Source organism: Salmo trutta, chromosome 2, assembly GCF_901001165.1.
Source record: "Salmo trutta chromosome 2, fSalTru1.1, whole genome shotgun sequence".
Lineage (NCBI taxonomy): Eukaryota > Metazoa > Chordata > Actinopteri > Salmoniformes > Salmonidae > Salmo > Salmo trutta.
In genome coordinates, this window is record NC_042958.1 from 38,974,610 (window position 1) to 38,999,291 (window position 24,682).

The 24,682-nt window shown below is 41.0% G+C and overlaps 1 protein-coding gene across 1 annotated transcript in view; it reads right to left on the bottom strand.

The window, feature by feature from the left end:
* The window catches only part of LOC115155128 (myosin heavy chain, fast skeletal muscle), a 37,488-nt gene extending 18,585 nt beyond the window's left edge, over positions 1 to 18,903 (bottom strand). The window contains exons 1-25 of the mRNA XM_029701875.1: positions 18,676 to 18,903; positions 16,571 to 16,717; positions 16,152 to 16,308; positions 14,495 to 14,522; positions 14,180 to 14,291; positions 13,854 to 13,946; positions 13,635 to 13,695; positions 13,410 to 13,508; positions 11,819 to 11,922; positions 11,273 to 11,411; positions 10,731 to 10,849; positions 10,369 to 10,518; positions 10,104 to 10,274; positions 9,574 to 9,877; positions 6,844 to 6,908; positions 6,661 to 6,748; positions 6,426 to 6,543; positions 5,703 to 5,826; positions 5,160 to 5,296; positions 4,510 to 4,765; positions 3,158 to 3,400; positions 2,637 to 2,813; positions 2,395 to 2,540; positions 2,113 to 2,203; positions 52 to 441 (exon numbers count right to left, since the gene is read on the bottom strand). Coding sequence (XP_029557735.1) covers positions 52 to 441; positions 2,113 to 2,203; positions 2,395 to 2,540; positions 2,637 to 2,813; positions 3,158 to 3,400; positions 4,510 to 4,765; positions 5,160 to 5,296; positions 5,703 to 5,826; positions 6,426 to 6,543; positions 6,661 to 6,748; positions 6,844 to 6,908; positions 9,574 to 9,877; positions 10,104 to 10,274; positions 10,369 to 10,518; positions 10,731 to 10,849; positions 11,273 to 11,411; positions 11,819 to 11,922; positions 13,410 to 13,508; positions 13,635 to 13,695; positions 13,854 to 13,946; positions 14,180 to 14,291; positions 14,495 to 14,522; positions 16,152 to 16,308; positions 16,571 to 16,717; positions 18,676 to 18,891 — 3,735 coding nt within the window. The 5' untranslated portion in view covers positions 18,892 to 18,903. The remainder of the gene's footprint in view (positions 1 to 51; positions 442 to 2,112; positions 2,204 to 2,394; positions 2,541 to 2,636; positions 2,814 to 3,157; positions 3,401 to 4,509; positions 4,766 to 5,159; positions 5,297 to 5,702; positions 5,827 to 6,425; positions 6,544 to 6,660; positions 6,749 to 6,843; positions 6,909 to 9,573; positions 9,878 to 10,103; positions 10,275 to 10,368; positions 10,519 to 10,730; positions 10,850 to 11,272; positions 11,412 to 11,818; positions 11,923 to 13,409; positions 13,509 to 13,634; positions 13,696 to 13,853; positions 13,947 to 14,179; positions 14,292 to 14,494; positions 14,523 to 16,151; positions 16,309 to 16,570; positions 16,718 to 18,675) is intronic.
* Positions 18,904 to 24,682: the final 5,779 nt, after the last annotated feature.

Genomic DNA, 24,682 nt, shown 5'->3' on the forward strand with positions numbered 1-24,682 from the left:
TAATGTAGTTGACCCTCCTCAACACCGCTTGACCAAAACATCACTACTCACCTTAGCCTTGGCAATGGAGTCCATGTTGCTGGAGAGGTCATCAATCTCCATCTTATACTCGCTCTTCTCCTTCTCCAGCTTCTGCTTGACGCGCTGCAGGTTGTCGATCTGCTCCCCGAGCTCAGCCACACTGTCGGCCTGCTTCTTGCGCAGAGCGGCGGCTGTGGCTTCATGCTGCAGGGTGGACTCTTCAAGATCACGACGCAGCTTCTGGAACTCAGCCTCACGCTTCTTGTTCATCTCAATCTGAGCAGCAGTGGCACCTCCGGCCTCCTCCAGCCTCTCGCTGATCTCCTCAAGTTCCCTGGAGAGATCAGCCCTCTGCTTCTCAACTTTGGCCCTGGCAGCACGCTCAGCCTCAATTTCTTCTTCCAGCTCCTCAATACGGGCCTAAAGTAGGGGGCAGGAGCAGCGGGGAATTAACAATAAAGTTGAAACATTGGAACCTCACAAAATAATAAAAGGATGTATATTTTGCATTTTACATTCTGAAATCTTGCTCTGATTTATCATCCCAAGGGTCCCATAGATAACATGAAGAGTCGTTTTGTTAGATAAAATCCTTTTTCATATCCTAAAAAGGTCCATATAGCATGCACGATCGATTTTGAATTTCCACTCATTCAATTTACAAAGAAAGGATTCTAACCCTAAACGTTGTTTCAACCAGTCAAATTATGTTTGTATTTATTCCTCAGAGATTCTAGAACATAACCAAACTTCACTATATCATTAGAGGTGTAGTATATACTGTAGGACACCAATTTTGGTGTCCTTTTCCCTGTGGCTCAGTTGGTAGAGCATGGTGTGTGCAAAGCCAGGGTTGTGGGTTCGATACCCACGGGGGGCCAGTGCAAAATAAAACAATTTTAAAAGAGTATCTGTCACACAATTTTTCTGCTAACCTTGTGTGACAGCAAGCTTTTTCCTTTTGGACAAAAATTGCAAGAATATGGAGAGTTATGAAGTTATGAAAACTGGGTTTTTTGCAAGTGTTGAACTTACAATATGGCTACTAATACTGGAAAAGCTAAATCAAAGTCAAAGTATACAGATTTGATGATATTCTTGCAGAGAAATGTAATGTAAATGTATCCTTCACGATTTGCCCAAATGTACCTGGGTGACTTCACACTAAATGTCTTGTAGCTTGCTCATACTTCAAGTTATCATTTGAAACTTTGCAGATACACTGCTGCCATCTTATGGACACCATCGGAATTAGAACCAGAGTGATGGCTAGACTTGGGACCTTTCTGTTGCATTTCAAAGATGGTGGTAGAAAATAAATACAAAAAAACAGTTGTTTTTTTCTTTGCATTTTCTTCTACCAGATCTATTGTGTTATTCTCCTACATTCAATTCACATTTCCACAAACTTTAAAGTGTTTCCTTTCAAATGGTACCAAGATTATTCACATGTTAAAACAAAGCCAGTTACACTAATTCATTCAATAGACAGTGTCCCATGCAGGAACCAAACCCAAATCAGTAAAATCCACCCATAAAGTTAGATAGAGGTCTCTAGATGGATATAAACCATTTTAGCTTGGACATTGCCATTGAGAGCTTCCACCATTCTAAAGTAGTTAACTGGGCCAATGATTAGAGCATTCTCTTCTTCAAATTGGGTTGCCTATGGTTAGAAAATGGCGTTAAGCTATAACACCGCCATCTAGTCATAGCAATAAATAAATGACACGATTTTGATATGGCTCAGGACTCCAGCTCTGCAGGTGGTGGTAAATCACCAATATTAGGTTTACACTTTTTTCAAGCACAAAAGAAGAAGACAATTGACTGTATTAAAATGGAGCTGTCCATGCTATCACATAGGCCATAATGTCACAGATAAAGTATCTGTCCTCTATCTAACTCTATGGAAGCACCATCTTAACAATGGTAAGAAACATCAGCAAGAAACAACATCTTCCAACCTACTGAGCCATCAGAAGCCACCAGTAAAAATGTGTGCTACCAGAAGAAATATGTCACAGTTTTTGTCAGGAAATGATTCAGGTGTGTGCTTTTCTGTACTGGAGCTTAGATCCTGTACTATACCTGGAGTTCCTTGATCTTCTTCTGCAGCTGAGCTCCCAGAGACTGCTCATCCTCAATCTTGCTGAGGAGCTGGGTGGTCTCAAAGTCCTTTCTAAGAAATACAAACACATTGATTGCATAGTTGGTTTTGGTTCGATAATTTAAAGACAGAGAATTATACCATTCACATAGTTTTTAAAAATCACATGCAAATGCTAATTCATAACTACAAGAATTAGTCAAGAACAACCATTGTGTTGATCAACATAGTAGGTAATATTGTAGCCATTTGATTGTGTTTACTTCTTGATTTTCTCATCAGACTGCTGCTTGTCATTCTCCAGGTCCATTATGGACTCCTGGGCCAGTTTCAGATCTCCCTCCAGCTTTCTCTTGGATCTCTCAAGGTCCATACGGAGCTTTTTCTCTTGTTCCAGAGAACCCTCAAGCTACAACATAAACATACACATATTGTTGAAATCTAAACAACTAAAACTAATGTCATCTTACATACTATCATGGCCAAAATGTCAAACTCCACTCACGTCGTCCACTTGCTGTTCCAGCTTGGTCTTGGCCTTGGTCAGAGTGTTGACTTTGTCCTCCTCTGCCTGCAGGTCATCCAGTGTCTGCTGGTGGGCCTCTTGGAGGGCTTTCTTCTCCTTGGTCAGCTTGGCAACACTCTCATCCATAGACGACATCTCCTCTGTCAGATTTTTAACCTGAAAACGATCACAACAAAATGTGTCTTTGGTCCCTTCACCATAAAAGAAAGATTTAGTTTGAAATGTATTGCATTCATTTCATTCAGATTAGAAATGTATCAACAAGTGCGTATTATTGATTTAACACTAGATGGCATTTTACACCATGCCAGTATACAGAATGGAAGTCATAAACAAAGGGGGAGCTGAACATTCAATGAATGTGAGGAGTACCCCGCAACTTCAATTCCACAATTTTTCCTGCACCCAGAATACGACTTGAATTCCATTTCAGCTATGTTTTGAGTTGATTATTGTTTGGATTATTGTTTGGTTAGACTGTCTATGGTAAGACACGAGACCTTGTTTTCAGTGGCGTGCTTCTCCTTCTCCACTTTGGCCAGGGTGAGCTCCAGGTCATCAATGTCCTTCTTCAGCTCAGAGCATTCATCCTCCAGCTTCCTCTTCTTGGCAGTCAACTCAGCATTCATCTCCTCCTCATCCTCCAGCCGCTCAGTTGTCTCTTTGAGTTTGGCCTCCAGCTGGATCTTGCTCTTGATGAGCCCCTCACACCTTTCCTCAGCATCGTTCAGATTTTCTGATTCCTGTTTGCAGAACAGGATAAAAAATCTGCGTCCTCACTTTCTGTATGAAAATATAGACTGACATTTGTCAAAGAGGTCAAAGCAAACCAACATAATTTCAATATATACAATACCAGTAGAAAGTTTGGACACACCTACTCATTCCAGGGTTTTTCTTTATTTTGACTATTTTCTACATTGTAGAATAATAGTGAAGACATCAAAACTATGAAATAACACATATGGAATCATGTAGTAACAAAAGTGTTAAACAAATCAAAATAGATTTTATATTTATGATTCTTCAAAGTAGCCACCCTTTGCCTTGGTGTAGAGGTGCACGCCTGATTAATCAATATTTATAAGGAGTCATATGTCGGAGTTCGGAACTAAACGAGCATTTCCGCACTAGGATAGGAATTACATTGAAGTCGTGGCAGAAACTTCATCTGGAGGGGTCCTTTAAGAAACTTTGTGTGTGTTTCCTTTATTTTGGCAGTTACCACTACTTCACAGTGTATGCGTGTGTTCACCGAATCAAATGTTATTTGTCATATATGCCGAATGCAACAGTTGTAGACTTTGCCGTGAAATGCTACTTACGAGCCCTTTCCCAACAATGCAGAGTTAAGAAAAAAAATTGCTAAGAAAAATAGGAAATAGTAACACAATAAAAAACAATAACAAGGCTATATACAGGGAGTACCAGTAACGAGTCAATGTGCAGGGGTACCAGGTAGTTGAGGTAATACATCATGTACCGTACATGTAGGTAGGGTAAAAGTGACAAGGCAAACAGGAAAGATAATAAACAGAGTAGCAGCAGTGTATGTGGAGAGTGTGAAAATGTGTGTATATGTCTGTCTGTCTGTCTGTCTGTCTCTGTCTGTCTGTCTGTCTGTCTGTCTGTCTGTCTGTCTGTCTGTCTGTCTGTCTGTCTGTCTGTCTGTCTGTCTGTCTGTCTGTCTGTCTGTCTGTCTGTCTGTCTGTCTGTCTGTCTGTCTGTCTGTCTGTCTGTCTGTCTGTCTGTCTGCATGTGTATACATGTGTATGCATGTGTGTTCATGTGTGTATTCATGTGTGTTTTCATGTGTGTAAATGTACCCTTATGAGGGTAGTTGCTCACTCACAGATGCATTTTGGAGTGCCAGGTCATTCTTCTCCTGCAGCAGGGTCACCATCTTCTCCTCCAACTCCTTCTTCTTGGCCAGAGCCTTGGCCAGGTCTGTCTGCATCTTCTCATAGTTCTCCTTCATGTTGGCCATCTCCTTCTCAGTCTCAGCGCTCTTCAGCAGGGGCTTGATCTTGAAGTACACCTTCATCCATGGCCAGGTTTTCACATTCATGAATGAACGGATGTTGTACTGGATGGAGTAGACGGCATCTCTGGTCAACAGAAAGTATAGAGTGGTATGGTGACTGACAAGCTACATTCTGAGAGAGGAAGAACAACAAAACAGAACCCCCCTGCCACTTTATGTATACAGCTGAGGAAGGGTGCAAGGGAAAGGTAACCCCTCTTAAATTCATTGACAGTGTAAGGACTGACAGGTCATGCTAAGCTCATGAGGCATTTTATATTCTTCAAGGATCAATGGGTAAATACAACACATTTAAATGACAATTGAACAGCTTTCCAAATCCTAAACTGCAGCTTTAATAGAACATAAGACGTACTTTCTCATTCTGAACAACTCGCAGCATATACAGTATGGAATCATAATTCCTTACATACAGGTGGTTCATAGGAAGCTTTGCCAAGATGTCTACTATTCCTCACCTCCTCTCCATCATCTTGGTGAACTCTCTCCTCATGAGGAATCCACGGCTGAGAGCCTGGACCATGCCGACCAGAGAGGCCAGCTTCTCATCTCTCATCTCCTCCAGGACCCCCAGCAGACCGGCTTTGAAGAACACCTGAGCCACAGGTAAATATGGTCAATGGAACCACAGTCAGATGGTAACAGATAGAAAGGCTTGGATCAACAGAGGGGAACAACACCACAGACCATGGGATAGTGTGTTCATAAGTTGAAAGGTTTTGTACAGTTGTAGATGAATAATGTAAAGTGATACAGATAACTGCAGCCATACCACTGTAACACAGTGCACAGGTTAATAAATTAAGTTTCTCTTCTTTACCTGTGATGTATGACTTTGAAGAAAATAACAGTAGAATGTTTCTCCACCTTTTTTATATTAGCTTAATGAAGAAGAAAGTATAACAGGATGATTGATCAACTGGAGAGATTTTGAATGGTAAGGGTTTAAAATATAATTGAAGTTGTGTTTTGTCAGCTTTTGCTGGGGGTATTTGACTGACCTTGGTGTGTCCAAACTTGTAATCCTCGTGATTCACATCAATGGACCCCAGCAGCTTCTCAGAAGCCTTCTTGTTGTCCATGAACTGGCCTTCGGGGATGACACTGGCATTCAGTACTTTATACCTGAATGAGGAGACATGTTTAACATATGTCAAGTTGCAATAGGTTGGTTGTATTACATAAAGGAAACATATTCTGATGCTGGGAAAAAGCTTAGAATAGATTTTTTTTCAGTTGTGTGTGCGTGCGGGGGACCAGTATGAAAAAGTATCAATTTTTTACCAGGTAAGTTGACTGAGAACACATTCTCATCAACAACCTGGGGATCAGTTACAGGAGTTCAATAGAGCCAATTGGGGATGATTAGGTGGCCATGACAGATCAGACATTTAGCCAGGAGACCAGGGTTAATAACACCCTTACATTATACACCGTGGGATTTTTAATGGCCTCAGAGAGTCAGGACATCTGTTCAACAGCCCTGGCACATTGGGATTGCCTTCGACCAGAGGAAAGAGTGCCACCTACTGGCCCTCCAACACCACTTCCAGCAGCATCTGATCTCCCATCCAGGACCAACCCTGCTTAGCTTCAGAGGGAAGGCAGCAGTGGGATGCAGGGTGGTATGCTGCTGGATAACACCATCTGCTAAATGACTCAAATATAAATGTAATGTGTATGTATGTATGTGTGCATTTGTGTTTGTGTTTGTGTGCGTGAACCTCTGCTTGAAGTCTGCATAGATGATTCTGCTGGGGAAGCCCTTCCTGCAGATCCGGATACCCTCCAGAACACCGTTACACCTGAGCTGGTGGATAACCAGGAAGTTCTCCATCAGACCTGGAAACACAAACCAAGTCTCTTTTAATATTCATAAACAGGTTCAAGACTGGGCTCGTTAAGGTTACTGATACTTTACTGATTACATAAAAATATATCACTCAATATTTATTGTACCTGGAGTCTTTGACTCATTGGGGATCAGGCAGCGCACAAAGTGAGGATGAGTGCTCCTTAAGTTGGTCATCAGCTTGCCCAAGTTCTCCTGTAAGAGGATTACAAACCATTTTTGATATTAAATCATCTATGATAATCAATGCACCTTTTGAAGGACTGAATATACACATTTCAATAGATCACCCTGAACTGCGAGGACACAGTCTGCATGGAACCACCCTTCTTCTTGCCTCCTTTCTTGCTTGTATCTGTTAAAACGGGGAAAAGTAAGAGATCCTTATAAACAAGACAATCTCGGGTTAACTTCACATTTATCTTAATACAAATGTTGTTTGAGAAAATTAACCCAGGGAATAACCCTGGGAAATGTGATACATTCAAAGACTTTAAATAAAATGTAGGTCTGAGTTCTAACTACCCACTGGGCACAAACAGTTTAAATCAATGTTGTTTCAAAGTCATTTGTCAATGTATTGTGACGTGGAATCCACGTGGAAAATACACTGGATTTGAAAAAAGTAATCAACTGTTGTTTTCATGGTGAAATTTCAACCACAGCATTATGTCATCATTGTAACCAATTTCAACATAGAAAAACCTTGTATAAAATATGTTGAATTAATACCTTTGAAACAATGTGATATCCTCTATCAGAAAACAATAGTAGGCTGGGCAGCATGTCCTACTGGAGACTTGATCTATCTACAGCTACCCTTTGGTCCCCGATCCAGAGTTTTAACCAAGCCCAGCCCTGCTTGGCTTTCATATTTGTCACTGACTGTTACCAATGTGCTATCAGGAGAATGAGGATTGAGCTATCTCTTAAAAACTGTTGCTATCAAAAATCATTCGAAAGGGTAGGTTTAACAGAGCAAATGAAATGTAACAATACTTTATGAGTCATGAATCATCAGTGATGGTACTTAGGCCTACATAGCATTAGGGAAGTCATCCACCCAAGCTTCATAGGCCTACATAGCATTAGGGAAGTCATCCATCCAAGCTTCATAGGCCTACATAGCATTAGGGAAGTCATCCACCCAAGCTTCATAGGCCTACATAGCATTAGGGAAGTCATCCACCCAAGCTTCATAGGCCTACATATAGCATTAGGGAAGTCATCCACCCAAGCTTCATAGGCCTACATAGCATTAGGGAAGTCATCCACCCAAGCTTCATAGGCCTACATAGCATTAGGGAAGTCATCTGCCCAGGCTTCAAATTCTACCCAGGGTTCTGCCCAGGGTTCATCTAAAAATAGACAAATAAAGGCCAAGGGTTTCAAGCTTTGGTGGATTTCAAATTTTATCTTCAAGTTAATCATTAAGATGTTGGATTCACACCTCCATCTCAACCAAACATTGAAGTTAAATAATGTGACTAAACCAAATCAAACTTTATTTAAAGTGCATTTAGAGTTTGATTAGATTTAGTCCTATTCTTTAACATAGATTTTTGCTTGAGATGGAGACATGAATCCAAAATATCAATTATTAATTTGTAGACAAACTGCATATTGAATTGTGCTTGTTTGTCAGCGCAACCAAATATCAACATTTGAAGGAGCTGTTTCTTCTGCTTTGATAGTTCCATCTGTGATTTCATCTCCTTTGACTCCAGTTAGTCTTCAAATTAATAATTGACATGGTGGATTCACGTCTCCATCCAAACCAAAAATCGAATCAAGCTTTAAATGCACTTTAAATAAAGTTTGATTTGATTTAGTCCTATTCTTTAACTTTGATTCTTGGTTGCGATTGAGATGTCAATCCAACATATAATTTCTTTTTTTTATGTAAAATTTTATTCCACCTTCATTTAACCAGGTAGGCCAGTTGAGAACAAGTTCTCATTTACAACTGTGACCTGGCCAAGATAAAGCAAAGCAGTGTGACAAACAACACAGAGTTACACATGGAATAAATAAACGTTCCAGTTTGTAGACAAACTGGAATTAAAGTCAGACTAAGTCAGTGGCACAAAAGATAAATCTCCTTCAAATGTTGATATATGGTTGCGTTGACAACCAAACACAATTCAATACAGTAAATAGCCTATTAACTTGTTGAAAAGTTAAACAAATGATATGTTGGATTCACGTCTCCAACTTAACCAAAAATCAAAGTTAAAGAACAGGATTAAGCCAGTGGCTCAGATCAAACTGTCCTGCATTAGATATCCTTTAAATGTTGATATTTGGTTGAGTTGTCAAACAAACACAATTGAATATGACTTTTGCAATACAGTAAATTGCCTAAAGTTAAGGATATCTTACAAACTAATGTAACAGTATTTATTCAACCTTAAAATGAGTAACACATCCATGGCCACATGTTCTGGATAGCCTACTGTAACTATAAATGTCTTCCTATGTAATCAAAGAAAGCGCCCATGTTCAAAACGGCAAAGGTCGGAGGTCTGTGGAGACCTTCACGTTTGCTATAATGAGCAGAATCTTGAACAGTATTGATCATTGCAATGTACTTTTAATGTAATCTCAACTGCAGTCCAGGTCATTTGGTTGTGCTATTAGATGAAGCACAGTGACAACGCATTAAGTTGTTATATAAATACAAAATATTTGACTTTGTATTCCAATTTTAACTTTGTTTTTGAACTTTGCTTTTAAATGGTTGAAAGCGCAGTGATAACACATTTAAATGAGAACTAAACCAAAAATCTGACATTTGTTTTTCCATTGGAATTTGGTTGTGCTTTAATGGGGTTGAAAGCATATTGATAATACATTAGGCTATCCATAGACTTCTGGCTGTCTTTTTGAATTGGTGAATAAAGGTTGGAATTTGGTTAATCAATGCGTCAACCAATATAACCCACATTCCACGTTGAAATGACGCAGTGTGCTCAGTGGGTATTGCTTAGTTAAATCTGTTGATGTGCTGCTAGTCTTACCCTCAGGTGGGGCAGCAACATACAGGGTAGCCAACAGTTTCACTGAGGACTTCCCGTACAGCTGAAGAACAGAGTCGTTCAGGGGGTCCTTGTTTTTGTCCAGCCAGCCAGTAATGTTGTAGTCCACAGTGCCGGCGTAGTGCACCAGGGAGAAGTGGGCCTCTGCCTTGCCTTTGGCAGGCTTGGGCTTCTCAAACGCCTGGTTTTTGCCAAGATGCTGGTCATAAAGCTTGTTCTTGAAGGTAGTGTCTGAAGACTTGGGGAACATGCACTCCTCTTCAAGGATGGAGAAGATGCCCATTGGCTTCACGAAAAGAGATGTATATCAAATTATTTAAATTTACAATTAGGAACACATTTATTCCTTTAACAAACATGCTATTATAGGATTATATTAATTTAGGGCCATATCATAGGAAACATACTGAGTTCTCAACAGTCAGATTCTTCGTAGCACTGTGATAATCTCACACAGCGCTCCCAATGAGCTATGCTGTTGCAGTCCATTTTAATTCTCACAGACAGCTTACCTTCTCAATCAGCTCAATGCAGGCAGCCAAGTCCATGCCGAAGTCAATGAAGGCCCAGACGATTCCCTCCTTCTTGTACTCCTCTTGTTCCAAGACGAACATGGTGTGGTTGAAAAACTGTTGCAGTTTCTCATTGGTGAAGTTGATGCACAGCTGCTCCATGCTGTTGTACTGTTGATGGAATTTTAAAAGGGATAATTTCATTATACAAGGCTGTAATCCCTCTCAATCACAACAACTTGTCTTGTTATGGTCTCACACTCACATCAAAAATCTCAAACCCGGCAATGTCGAGCACACCGATATAGTACTTCCTTGGATTTTTGGTGTCCAACATCTGGTTTATACGGATGACCATCCACAGGAACATCCTCTCATAGATGGACTTGGCCAGGGCCGAGACTGAGTTATTGACCTGCAATAATAACAGCTCAAATGAATGCATGAGATATTGACCATGTCTAGTAATAAGGTGATAAAAGCTTGGGGAAAAACACATTACTATTCACTTCTGGGGAATTGCAGCGATGAGACAAGATAGTAATTGAAATTGGGAGAAAAGGGGGTGATGCACTCATCCCCAAAATAATTCCTGTGCTCTGAAGATGCTGTTATTTACCACCTTACCTGAGGCACAGTCTGTCCCTTGGTCACATACTCATTGCCGACCTTCACTCTGGGATAGCAGAGAGCCTTCAACATCTCAGCTGAGTTCAGGCCCAGTAGGTAGCCGATTTTATCAGCCACTGGAGAGAGAACCAACAACAACAGACTCAGGCTTATTTCTGATGTCATAATGACAAAATAATTTGGCCAACTCTTTTGTGGGTTAGGTTTTGATTTTCAACCATATCCACCATTTCAAATCATTTCTGGAGGAGATTTGGTCTCCTGCCTGACTTTCATGTGGCACTGTCTATCTTAAGTGTTTTATTTCTATGTTTGGAAATGGGACTAATGCTTTCCATATTGTATATCAATGAATGGGACTAATGCTTTCCATATTGTATATCAATGAATGGGTCTAATGCTTTCCATATTGTATATCAATGAATGGGTCTAATGCTTTCCATATTGTATATCAATGAATGGGTCTAATGCTTTCCATATTGTATATCAATGAATGTGACTAATACTTTCCATATTGTAAATCAATGAGTGGGACTCACCTTCTGTGCCATCTGGCTCGGCCTGCTCCTCACGTTGCTTCTGCTTGAAGTGCAAGTTGCCATGGTGCAGTACAGCTCCTGTCAGCTTGTAGATGCCCATCTTCTCCTCATTAGTGAAGCCTAGGATTCCAATGGCATCCTGGCATTGGAGAGGACGTATAACAGTGATTAACTGACGGTAATTTGTTCAGTTACAGCACGATACAGTGCTCACTCCAGAACAAATTGGATGAATGGAATTGACTGGCTTCTCTGTTCCACATGATTACTTTTAGCTAACACGCTAGTAGATGGTAGCACAAAAGGAGTTTAACACAGTTCCACAGGGCACTTAGCAGCACTCTCTTGTGGATGTTTTACATGTATGTGCCCCAAGGTGTAGTGTGAAGGCACATGCCTTACTACCACAAGGCATTTAGAATCAAACTAAAACATACATGGCAATTCCCAGCTGCCACCAAGTTGAAATTGCTCAGTGCATTCAGTGTGTATGGTGGTTCTACCCATTCCATATCTAGAGTTTGATTAACCCTTTGTATGACTCACGTCTGTGGCATCCAGCTCTTCCTTGTCATTGATGCTGGCCACAGTAATCTGACCCTGGCTGCACATGGGGAAGTCGTAGGGGTTGGTGGTGATGAGCGCCATTTCTGTGAACAGCGGAGGACGGCGTGTCAGTTAAATCTCTTAGAATTCTGCTGTCCTACCTTTACAGCATCTCTCCCTCCTTTACTCAATAGATGGACTCAAGGATACATGTAGTATACAATAATGTCATGACTTTCCCTCCTGGGTGAGGATCAAAGGGAGCCCCCCCTCTCTCCCACCAGAGAGGAGGGGAGGAGAAGTGGGGCCGGTCCTAGGACTTTAACGACCGGTCGTAAACATCCGCTCTCTCTGCACTGCAGAGGAGTCAAAAATCCTTTGTGTGTAGAGAGAGACTCCGCCCAAAACTTTAACATCAAAAGGTTGGACATTGTATCAATATTTCTAACGTAAATAATGAGGAAAGTGGTCAGGAGGGACTTAAAGAACAATCATACTACTTTCCGTATGAAATATTATAGTTTATTTTGATTTTAGAGTACCTGAGGATTAAATAGAAATATCGTTTGACTTGTTTGGATGAAGTTTAGCAGTAGCTTTTTGGATTCCTTTGTCTGCATGTTGAACAAGTGGATTACTGAAATCAATGGCGCCAACTAAACAGACTTTTTGGGATATAAAGAAGAATTTTATCTAACAAAATGACCATTCATGTTGTAGCTGGGACCCTTGGGATTGCAAACAGGACGATCTTCAAAAGTAACTGATTTATTAACTATTTAATCGCTATTTGTGATTTTTTGAAGCCTGCGCTGGTTGAAAAATATGTTGATGTGGGGCACCGTCCTCTGACAATCGCATGGTATTCTTTCACCGTAAAGCCTATTGTAAATCGGACAACGCAGTTAGATTAACAAGAATTTCAAATGATATAAGATACTTGTATGTTCATGAATGTTTAATATTACGATTATTTATGTGAATTGCGCGCCCTCCAATTTCACCGGATGTTGTCGGCTGGTGTCCCGCTAGCGGAACCCCTATCCCTAAGAAGGTTTAACAATCAGTGTATAATCTATCCTGTGTGTGTATTAATGTAATTCTGTTTGATTGTTTAGTTAGTTAGTGAATAAATAATTAAGCCAATTTGTGTAAGCTGACTCATCATGGAAACTAGGGTTCGTGCAGATTTACAGGATATTATGATGTTCAGAATGAGACTGAAATAGGAGCAAATGATTGATGCATGACGGATAGTATATTGAGATATTCTGATATTCTTGAGTTAAGTCGGGAAACAGTAACTCATTAACTTTTCCCATGGTGCCGCAGATTACTACTTAATGAATTGCTATATGATTAATTTAATTGCGTACTGATTGAATATGGTATGTAATTATTCGATCAATAGCTTTCACCGCATTAATGGTAGAAACGCCACAACAATAAATAGCATCAAAAGAGGGGACTGAGACACCTGGACTAGTGCTTCACAGTTCATTACTTGGTACCTTGAATGTACCCACTATTTTTTATAAGTTCCACAGATAGGGGTGGGAATAATGTTCTCTGAACCTCTACATTTCCATACCAACTATCTCAGGTTTGTGGCCTGTCATCATTTGGAAGAAGATGTGGTAGCCTCTCTCATCGGGCAGCTGGAAGGACACTCTGGACTTCTCCAGCAGGTCTGAGAGAGAGAGAGAGAGAGAGAGAGAGAGAGAGAGAGAGAGAGATTACATTTGATGATATGGTCTCAAAATAATTATCTGTGTGAATTTAGGAAAGCATTGAGAAACAATCAAAACCAACTCACAGGTCTCAATGTCTGCTTTAGCCAGTTTGCCTCCTTGGAAATGAATCCTGATGAATTTACCCTGCAGTAGAGCATGGGGGTTAGAAATAGGTCAACTATTTTGACAGACCCCTTTAAATGTTACAGTTTGTAGGACATATATTGATATAACAATCGGGAACTACTAAAATAAATGTTTCCAATGCAAGGTAACTTCCACAGTATACCCTTCATACTTACAAAGCGAGACGAGTTGTCGTTCCTCACTGTTTTGGCATTACCGTAAGCCTCCAGCAGAGGGTTAGCTGCAATGATCTGATCCTCAAGAGACCCCTGATTGAGACAAACACAAGTTGCTCGGAAACTAATAAAGAGGTAAAGTTTGTTTTTGCTAGATAGCTTGAACACTTTTCTTGAAACAGGATTCATCGCTGGAAAAAAGAGTTTACACAGCCCATCAGACTGAAATGTGTTAAAAAGGCAAACACAAACACAACCTACTTGAATTTTGCCCATTAGACTGAAATGTGTTAAAAAGGCAAGCACAAGCCCTAACCCTAACCTACCTGCATTTTGCCGGGCTCGTCCTTTTTCTTTTCACCACCAGACACTGCAATGGTGGCAAAGTACTGGATGACACGCTTGGTGTTGACCGTTTTTCCTGCACCGGATTCTCCACTGGTTAATATGACAGGGAAATAGGGGTTTTAGTCACATGTTTGAGTGTCAGATTGGGATTCACTAAAATAGCATAGAGAATACAACAAATATTCACAGTAATCGACTTATCATTATGCATAGCCTAATACATTCATAATGTCGTGTATTTTCATCACACCCAAGTTATAAAATAAACACTGAAATGTTTGTATACAACTTACGTAATCAGGACGGACTGGTTCTCATTATCTGGAACCAAAAACACATTGCTTATCCTTTTGGGGTGACAGATAGTCTACAGTAGTGGTTAGACCGTTGGGCCAGTAACCGTAAAGGTTGCTGGATCAAATCCCCGAGCTGACAAGGTGAAAACCTGTTGTTCTACCCCTGAACAGAGCAGTTGACCCTCTGTTCCCTGGTAGGCCATCATTGTAAATAAGAATTTAAGTAGGCGGTTAAATAAAAAATCATACTCAAACAACATTAGGGAATTCATAGCAACATGTATGGCATTTACACAAATTACTGATGACTGACTTACAGAAATGTATAATAAAAAGATTGTGGGGGCTGTTTTGTTAGACTTCAGTGCAGCTTTTGACATTATCTGCCGCTGTAAAAACACGTGTTATGTATTTACGTCCTCTGCTATATTGTGGATTGAGTCATGGCTTTACGTCCTCTGCTATATTGTGGATTGAGTCATGGCTTTACGTCCTCTGCTATATTGTGGATTGAGTCATGGCTTTACGTCCTCTGCTATATTGTGGATTGAGTCATGGCTTTACGTCCTCTGCTATATTGTGGATTGAGTCATGGCTTTACGTCCTCTGCTATATTGTGGATTGAGTCATGGCTTTACGTCCTCTGCTATATTGTGGATTGAGTCATGGCTTTACGTCCTCTGCTATATTGTGGATTGAGTCATGGCTTTACGTCCTCTGCTATATTGTGGATTGAGTCATGGCTTTACGTCCTCTGCTGTATTGTGGATTGAGAGTTACCTGTCTAGCAGAACACAGCGGGTGTTCTTTAATGGAATGCACTCCAACATAATCCAGGTAGAGTCAGGCAGCTGTTTAGGTCACTTACTTTTTTCATTCTTTACTAATGACCTGTAACTGGCACTGAGTAAATCAAATCAAACTTTATTTGTCACATGCAAATAGTCCGGTGGCAATTTGATTAATTGTTCAGCAGTCTTATGGCTTGGGGGTAGAAGCTGTTAAGGACCCTTTTGGGCATAGACATGGCGCTCTGGTACCGCTTGCCGTGTGATAGCAGAGAAAACAGTCTATGACTTGGGTGACTGGAGTCTCTGACACTGCCTGTGAGTCTATGTATGCTGATGACTCATCACTACACATCAGTTACCACAGCAAGTGAAATCACTGCAACACTTAACAAAGAGCTGCAGTCAGTTTCAGAATGGGTGGCAAGAAATGCATTAGTCCTAAATATTTTTTTAATTAAAATCCTTGTATTTGGGACAAGTCATTTACTAAACCTTAAACCTCAACTACATTTTGCAATAAATCGTGTGGAAAAAGAGCAATTTGAGGTTACTAAACTGCTTGGAGTAACCCTAGATTGTAAACTGTTATGGTAAAAACATATTGTTGCAATAGTAGCTATGAAATGTGCTATGTTTTAAATTGTATATAACTGCCTTAATGTTGCTGGACCCCAGGAAAAGTAGCTGCTGCCTTGGCATTTTCCATTCAAGGCTAGTGAAATCAGATATTCCCAGCAGACTGTTCAAACCTAGACTAGAAAGCAGTAGATACCTCTCTAAAGCATATTTTAACTTCCTTCCATCCATTCATCCATCCATCCATCCATCCATCCATCCATCCATCCATCCGCGAGAGCTCGTACCGATCTGCATGAACTGAAAGGCGTTGTCAGAGACGGAGAAGATATGGGGTGGAGCCTCCATCCTCTTCTTCCCTCTGTAGGCGTTAACAACCTCCATGTCGTACACGGGAAGCCACTTGTAGGGGTTCACCGTGGCACAGAACAGCCCAGAGTAGGTCTGGATGAAAGTGATTAAATTAAATTAGGGGATTAGCAAAATCTGACTGACATTTACCTGGATTTCTGTGAGGATGTGGGTGTACTCTGGTATACTGATGTAGACCTGCTGTAATGGTATGTGTTCGTTTCAACGATTCATCGATGTGTAGTGTTGTATGTATTGGTATGTTTTGCTTTCTACCATTCATTGATGTGTAGTATTGTATGTGTGTGTTTGTTATGTTCATGTATGTGTGTCTGTGTTTATGCAGGCTTCTTACATAGATCATCCATGCTGCATAACGCTCTTTGAGGTTATACAACACAGAGGCTTCATTCAGGTAGGTCATCATGGCCATGTCCTCAATCTTGTCATATTTAGGGGGGTTCATCTGGAAGATGTCTGCATCTTTGAACTCTTTTCCTTCCTGAAACAGTCAGAAATCTAGATTACATGCAGATCAAACTGGACATGACTGAAATCTTTTTGCTCATTAAATACACATTTGTGTTTGTATGCGCAGCCCTGTTCAATCCAACTACATTGTTATCACCCGCTGACATATACATGGTGATTTTTGACTAGTCAATATAAAAATTATGCCATTTTTAAATAGTAGCTATAAAAATCCTGTGTTTAAAGGTTATATTCTGTTTACAGAAAACAAAGAAATCTTAATCTGTCTTTTGTTAAAAAAATTTTTTTTATCCTTTTGATATTTTCTTTTCTTTAAGGTTGCTTTAAGGGAGAGATCAAGCTGATCCTAACTGTTATAGGCCTATTTCTATTTTGCCCTGTTTATCAAAAGTGTTGGAAAAACTTGTCAATAATCAACTGACTGGCTTTCTTGATGTCTAGAGGATTCTCTCTGGTCTGCAATCTGGTTTCCACTCAGGTTATGGATGTGTCACTGCAACCTTAAAGGTCCTCAATGATGTCACCATTGCCCTTGATTCTAAGCAATGTTATACTGCTATTTTTATTGACTTGGCCAAAGCCTTTGATACGGTAGACCATTCCATTCGTGTGGGCCGGCTAATTGGTGTCTCTGAGGGGTCTTTGGCCTGGTTTGCTAACTACCTCTCTCAAAGAGTCCAGTGTATGAAGTCAGAACATCTGCTCTCTCAACCACTGCCAGTCACCAAGGGAGTGCCCCAAGGCTCGATCCTAGGCCCCACGCTCTTCTCAATTTACATCAACAACATAGCTCAGGCAGTAGGAAGCTCTCTCATCCATTTATACTCAGATTATACAGTACTCAGCTGGCCCCTCCCCGGATTTTGTGTTAAACGCTCTACAACAAAGCTTTCTTAGTGTCCAACAAGATTTCTCTGCCCTTGACCTTGTTCTGAACACCTCCAAAACAAGGGTAATGTGCTTTGGTAAGAAGAATGCCCCTCTCCCCACCGGTGTGATTACTTCCTTTGAGGGTTTAGAGCTTGAGGTAGTCACCTCATACAAGTACTTGGGAGTATGGCTAGACGGTACACTGTCCTTCTCTCAGCACATATCAAAGCTGCAGGCTAAGGTTAACTCTAGACTTGGTTTCCTCTATCGTAATCGCTCCTATTTCACCCCAGCTGCCAAACAAACCCTGATTCAGATGACCATCCTACCCATGCTAGATTACGGAGACGTAATTTATAGACTGGCAGGTAAGGGTGCTCTCGAGCGGCTCGATGTTGTTTACCATTCGGCCATCAGATTTGCCACCCATGCTCCTTATAGGACACATCACTGCACTCTATAGTCCTCTGTAAACTGGTCATCTCTGTATACCCGTCGCAAGACCCACTGGTTGATGCTTATTTATAAAACCCTCTTAGGCCTCACACCCCCTATCTGAGATACCTACTGCAACCCTCATCCTCCACATACAACACACGTTCTGCCAGTCACATTCTGATAAAGGTCTCCAAAGCACACACATCCCTGGGTCGCTCATCTTTTCAGTTTGCTGCAGCTAGCGACGGGAACGAGCTGCAACAAACACTCAAACTGGACAGTTTTATCTCAATTTCTTCATTCAAAGACTCAATCATAGATACTCTTACTGACAGTTGTGGCTGTTTTGCGTGATGTATTGTTGTCTCTACCTTCTTGCCCTTTGTGCTGTTGTCTGTGCCCAATATTGTTTGTACCATGTTGTGTTGTTGTCTTAGGTCTCTCTTTATTGTTGTGTTGCCTCTCTTGTTGTGATGTGTTTTGCCCTTAAAAAAAAAAAATATATATATATACCCCAGCCCCCGTCCCCACAGGAGTTATTTTGCCTTTTGGTAGGCTGTCATTGTAAATAAGAATTTGTTCTTAACTGACTTGCCTAGTTAAGGTTTAAAAAAAATAGAGTAATTCCACAAACTTCAACACTTTTCAAATCAGGCTTACCTCCTTAGTGCCGTCAGGATTTGTGACTGTCACAGTACACTTTCCGTCGGCCCTGCCAGTAATTAAACCCTTAAGGTAAAGCTCCTTGGCATCTGACACATAGCAGGAATTCTTTGAATCAAAGGGTGCTGTTTGTGCCTCAATCCTCTCCCTCTCAGGCTTACGGAGGTATATGGCAGCCTTGCCGTAGATGGCCATCTCCGCGTCCGTGCTCATGGTGACGGATCACTAGGAAAGAGATTAAATAAGAAAAAGAAACAGGATTGACTCTGTGGCGCTTCCTCACTAGTCAACAGAGTTAGGTGAGCGATATCTCTATAATATTTTTGTCACTTTTAATGTGAAGACTAAAACCATGTCTCACCTTCTTTCCTTCCTCCTACAGATAACTTTGTACTTCTTGGAGGACGCTGTTAAACAGTAGGGTGTTGTGAATATTCACAAGTCCAAAGCCTTATCATTTAGCCCCCGAAGGGCTAGAACATTTTTTGAATGGCATCATTCAACACAATCATTATGGCCATTTCCAATTCAACTACAGGTGCAACTGGTAACTTTAATTTTCCTAGTGGCAACTCACTTTACTACATATTATGTAAAGACTTCAAATACCTGAAAACTCAGTTACGTTTTAGACCACCCACTCAAATTCCGAACAAGTGCAGGAGCATCACTTTTGACAGTAAATGAAAGTTACAGATTTTAAGTAAAACACATTTAAAGTAATACACATTTAAGCAACATTTTAAATGAAAGCCACTTGATTGCATATTGTAACATCTTTCAATAGACACGTAAAAAAAATGCAGAACTCAATTTAAACAGTGCAGTTAGTTACTGTCGCAGATGCTGAGCACAAATATGAGACAAAGGTAAAAATGTGAGGAGATGGAGACAGCCTTACCACAGAGGAAGAAGGTATCTGACTTGTGGATGCTGGTGCCTCAGCCTCCTTATATCTGGTTGAAAGTGCCAACCAAGCGCAAGTTAATTATGGACCACTCTGGTTATGGAAATGGATTGGAGGAGAGACCTCTGTATTTCTCTGTCTTACCAGCGTCACCAACTTCCAGGAGCACCACACTACATGACTTTGGAATTGAATATTAGTCTCAATTTATTTTCACTGAATTTATATAAATGATAGTTGCCATTACCAAAACATTATGACATTATCAAATACCAATGGGACTCGAATACTGTAATGGAGTGAATCCACTCGATTAAATACATTTTTAAAATCTTTAAGAAATGTTTAGATATTTAAGTAGACAGAAGATATTTTTTGGCCTGTTTGTGGGTGGAGAGAAAATTTGCACCCTGCAGACAAAGAGTTTATGACAAGTTATTCTAAAGATATTGCATGATATGTGACCTTTGTTTTTGTATTTGAGGGACGTGTTTCTCTAAGCTCCAAACTTGGTCTGGGCAGGGAGGGGGTAGAGGGGGACACTGATATACTGTTAACAAAGTTTAGGAGGGGTTGTGGGGAGGTGGACGGGGACACTGATATACTGTTAACGAAGTTACGCCCGGGATAGTTGGATTATTCACTAGAGTTGGGTTGAAGCATTAGGTTGCAAAGAGAAGGACAAACTGAATTGCTTTCAAGGAGGACTGGCTTGAATTGTGAGTATGACCACACAATGTATTTTCATCATGAGCTAAAGCTATTGGTTTTCTTCCCAAAGTTGCAAAGAAAATGTTGTGATCCATTTAATAAACACAAGAAACCACTAAATTAGATAAAAGGGTGTGGTGGCAGTAGTAGGACCAGCGACATCTAGTGGGGCAAATGTGGTACTTTCACACTAATTTATGATAAAGAATGCTTGTCAGACATAGAGAACTGATACTGTATACTGGTTGTTGGAGTGGGATTGGGGTGGGGTGTGAGTTTATTTTCTCAGAGATCAAATTATATTTCAACAAAATGTTTCAGGAGTGCTAATCAATCTGTTCATAACTACATAAATGATTTCAGCACAATCTGAGACGATGGGTGTCAATTCTCTTTCTTGTGCTTTTTGAGGCGGAAAGAACCATCAAACTTTATTGATGTAGAACATTGGGAAAGCCCTTGCTGAGTACTGCAGTGATCCCCCGTTTCCTAAAACAATAACACATGTTGGCTATAAATAGGCTAGCCAACAAACTGTCAGGGGAAGCCCTCACTACATGCTGACTCACAGACAGTCAGGTGGAGATGTAAAGTGTGGTTATTTGACTAGGTTAACTGTGGTTATTTATTATGGAGTGGCTGTGGTTATTTAACTGGGTTAACTGGTTATTTATTATGGAGTGGCTGTGGTTATTTAACTAGGTTAACTGTGGTTATTGTGGTTAATTTTACTAAAATACTTCAATAGTCATATGGAAAAGTTCACAGACCGTCTGCAAAAGGCTTTCGAAGCCATCATCGACTCAATCGGTTTTGTCCAACTCGTCTCCGAACCTACGCATTTGCCACAGTCATACCCTGGATCTAGTTTAGTTTTCTAGTAATCCTGTTCTATCGGACCACCATCTTATTACGTTTGCAATCACAGAAAATAATCTGCTCAGACCTCAACCAAGGATGATCAAAAACCGCACTATAAATTCTCAGACAACCCAAAGATTCCTAGATGCCCTTCCAGGTCCCGGACCTGCTGTTTTCTACTCTCCCTCTCTCCCTCTCTGTCTCTCTCTACCGCACCTGCTGTCTCAACCTCTGAATGCTCAGGCTATGAAAAGCCAACTGACATTTACTCCTGAGGTGCTGACCTGTTGCACCCTCTACAACCACTGTTATTATTATTTGACCCTGCTGGTCATCTATGAACAGCTGAACATATTAAAGAACAATCTGGCCTTAATGGCCATGTACTCTTATAATCTCCACCCGGCACATTCAGAAGAGGACTGGCCAGCCCTCAGAGCATGATTCCTCTCTAGGTTTATTCCTAGGTTCCTGCCTTCATAGGATTTTTTTCCTTGCCACCGTGCTTCTACATCTGCATTGCTCGCTGTTTGCGGTTTTAGGCTGGGTTTCTGCATAAGCACTTTGTGACAACTGCTGATGTAAAAAAAGGCTTAATAAATACATTTTATTTGAAACCCTTGTTGAACATCTCATTCCAAAATCATGGGCATTAATATGGAGTTGGTCCCCTCTTTGCTGCTACAACAGCCTCCACTCTTCTGGGAAGGCTTTCCACTAGATGTTGGAACATTGCTGCAGAGACTTGCTTCTATTCAGCCACAAGAGCATTAGTGAGGTCGGGCACTGATGTTGGGCAACTAGGCCTGGCACGGCTGTGTGCTCAATTTTATACACCTGTCAGCACTAATTTGAAGGGGTATCTACATACTTTTGTCTATATAGTGTACTTCTTGAACTGTGTGTCTGAGAATGCTGGGAATCCACCTGCCTTCTGGAAGGTAGTGAAATCTCTGAAATGAAAATCCACCCCCTCAATACCCCAGCAGATGAGGACAACCTCTGCTCGCATAACAGATAAGATGGTCATTTATGTTGTATTTATAACCACTTTGCCTCAGATGGCAACTTATTGGACAGAATAGCTTCTGGTTGCAGAGAATGATAAATTCCCACATACACATTCCTCATCTTCATTTCAACCATTTGATGTCTATGTACTAAGTGCCTTATTGAAGATCGATGTAAAACAATCCACTGATGCTGACTCACTTAAACCCTTTTTGCTGCAACTTTCTGTCCCACTTATTGCAGAATCATTAACCTATACTTTTTACTTGACAGCTGTTTCAAGGGTTATCCCTAAGATCTGGAAAACGGCACAAGTCCCCCCTTACACAAAGGCGGAGATCCTTCTGACGTGGATAATTACCGTTCAATTTAAATCTATCTTGTCTTGCCAAAGTTTTAGAGTCCCTGATCAACTCTCAGTTTAGAACTTTTTAAATGTCTTATTCGATTCTTAATGAGCACCAGTCTGGTTTTAGACCAGGACGTAGCTCTGTTTCAGCAGCTACACCTGTCTAGATGATGAGCACCAGTCTGGTTTTAGACCAGGACGTAGCACTGTTTCAGCAGCTACACCTGTCTAGATGATGAGCACCAGTCTGGTTTTAGACCAGGACGTAGCACTGTTTCAGCAGCTACACCTGTCTAGATGATGAGCACCAGTCTGGTTTTAGACCAGGACGTAGCACTGTTTCAGCAGCTACACCTGTCTAGATGATGAGCACCAGTCTGGTTTTAGACCAGGACGTAGCACTGTTTCAGCAGCTACACCTGTCTAGATGATGAGCACCAGTCTGGTTTTAGACCAGGACGTAGCACTGTTTCAGCAGCTACACCTGTCTAGATGATGAGCACCAGTCTGGTTTTAGACCAGGACGTAGCACTGTTTCAGCAGCTACACCTGTCTAGATGATGAGCACCAGTCTGGTTTTAGACCAGGACGTAGCATTTTTTCAGCAGCTACACCTGTCTAGATGATGGGCACCAGTCTGGTTTTAGACCAGGACGTAGCACTGTTTCAGCAGCTACACCTGTCTAGATGATGAGCACCAGTCTGGTTTTAGACCAGGACGTAGCACTGTTTCAGCAGCTACACCTGTCTAGATGATGAGCACCAGTCTGGTTATAGACCAGGACGTAGCACTGTTTCAGCAGCTACACCTGCCTAGATGATGAGCACCAGTCTGGTTATAGACCAGGACGTAGCACTGTTTCAGCAGTTACACCTGTCTAGATGATGAGCACCAGTCTGGTTATAGACCAGGACGTAGCACTGTTTCAGCAGTTACACCTGTCTAGATTATGAGCACCAGTCTGGTTATAGACCAGGACGTAGCACTGTTTCAGCAGCTACACCTGTCTAGATGATGAGCAACAGTCTGGTTATAGACCAGGACGTAGCACTGTTTCAGCAGTTACACCTGTCTAGATGATGAGCACCAGTCTGGTTATAGATCAGGACGTAGCACTGTTTCAGCAGCTACACCTGTCTAGATGATGGGAACCAGTCTGGTTTTAGACCAGGACGTAGCACTGTTTCAGCAGCTACACCTGTCTAGATGATGGGAACAAGTCTGGTTTTAGACCAGGACGTAGCACTGTTTCAGCAGCTACACCTGTCTAGATGATGAGCACCAGTCTGGTTTTAGACCAGGACGTAGCACTGTTTCAGCAGCTACACCTGTCTAGATGATGGGAACCAGTCTGGTTTTAGACCAGGACATAGCACTGTGTTGTTGACCTTAAAAATCATTGTGCTGCCTTATTTATTGATCTGTCGAAGGCATTCCATACGTTTCTTCATGTGTCTTGCTATTGGTTCAAGAACTATCGAACGGACAGGACACAATGTGTGCTTACTGATGGTATCATATCTAATTTCCACAATATTATGAAAGGTGTGCCGCAGTGGTCCATTTTGGGCCCTGTTCTGTTCACTATTTACATAAATAATATTGTTCTTTCTGTTAAAATAGTCATTTAGTCCTGTTCCCCCTCCATACAGCAGGCCATTCATGACCTTTAGCAGGGTTTTGACTCAATTCAAAAATCCCTTACTGACCTTAAACTAGTGCTAAATGATAATAAATCCAAGTTCATGTTCTCTAGGTCTCTTAATATTGACCCTGAGGACCTGCATATTTGCACATTGAATGGAGCCCAAATTGAGCAAGTTCCCCATTATAAGTACTTGGGTTGATGATAATCTACCTTCTGAAACATACATTGAAAAACTGACAATAAAGCTGGTAATTAAGATTGCTTTCTTTTATAGAAATAAATCATGCCTCACTTTTGAAAGTAGGAGGAAGATTTTTCAAGCAACATTTTTCCCAGCACTTGATTATTGTGATATAATCTACATACATGTGCCAGCCTCTGTTTTGACATTTTTAGATTCATTCCATCACCGACTTCTGCATTTTATCACTGGGGACCATCTTCGTACACATCACTGCATTTTATCACTGGGGACCATCTTCATACACATCACTGCATTTTATCACTGGGGACCAT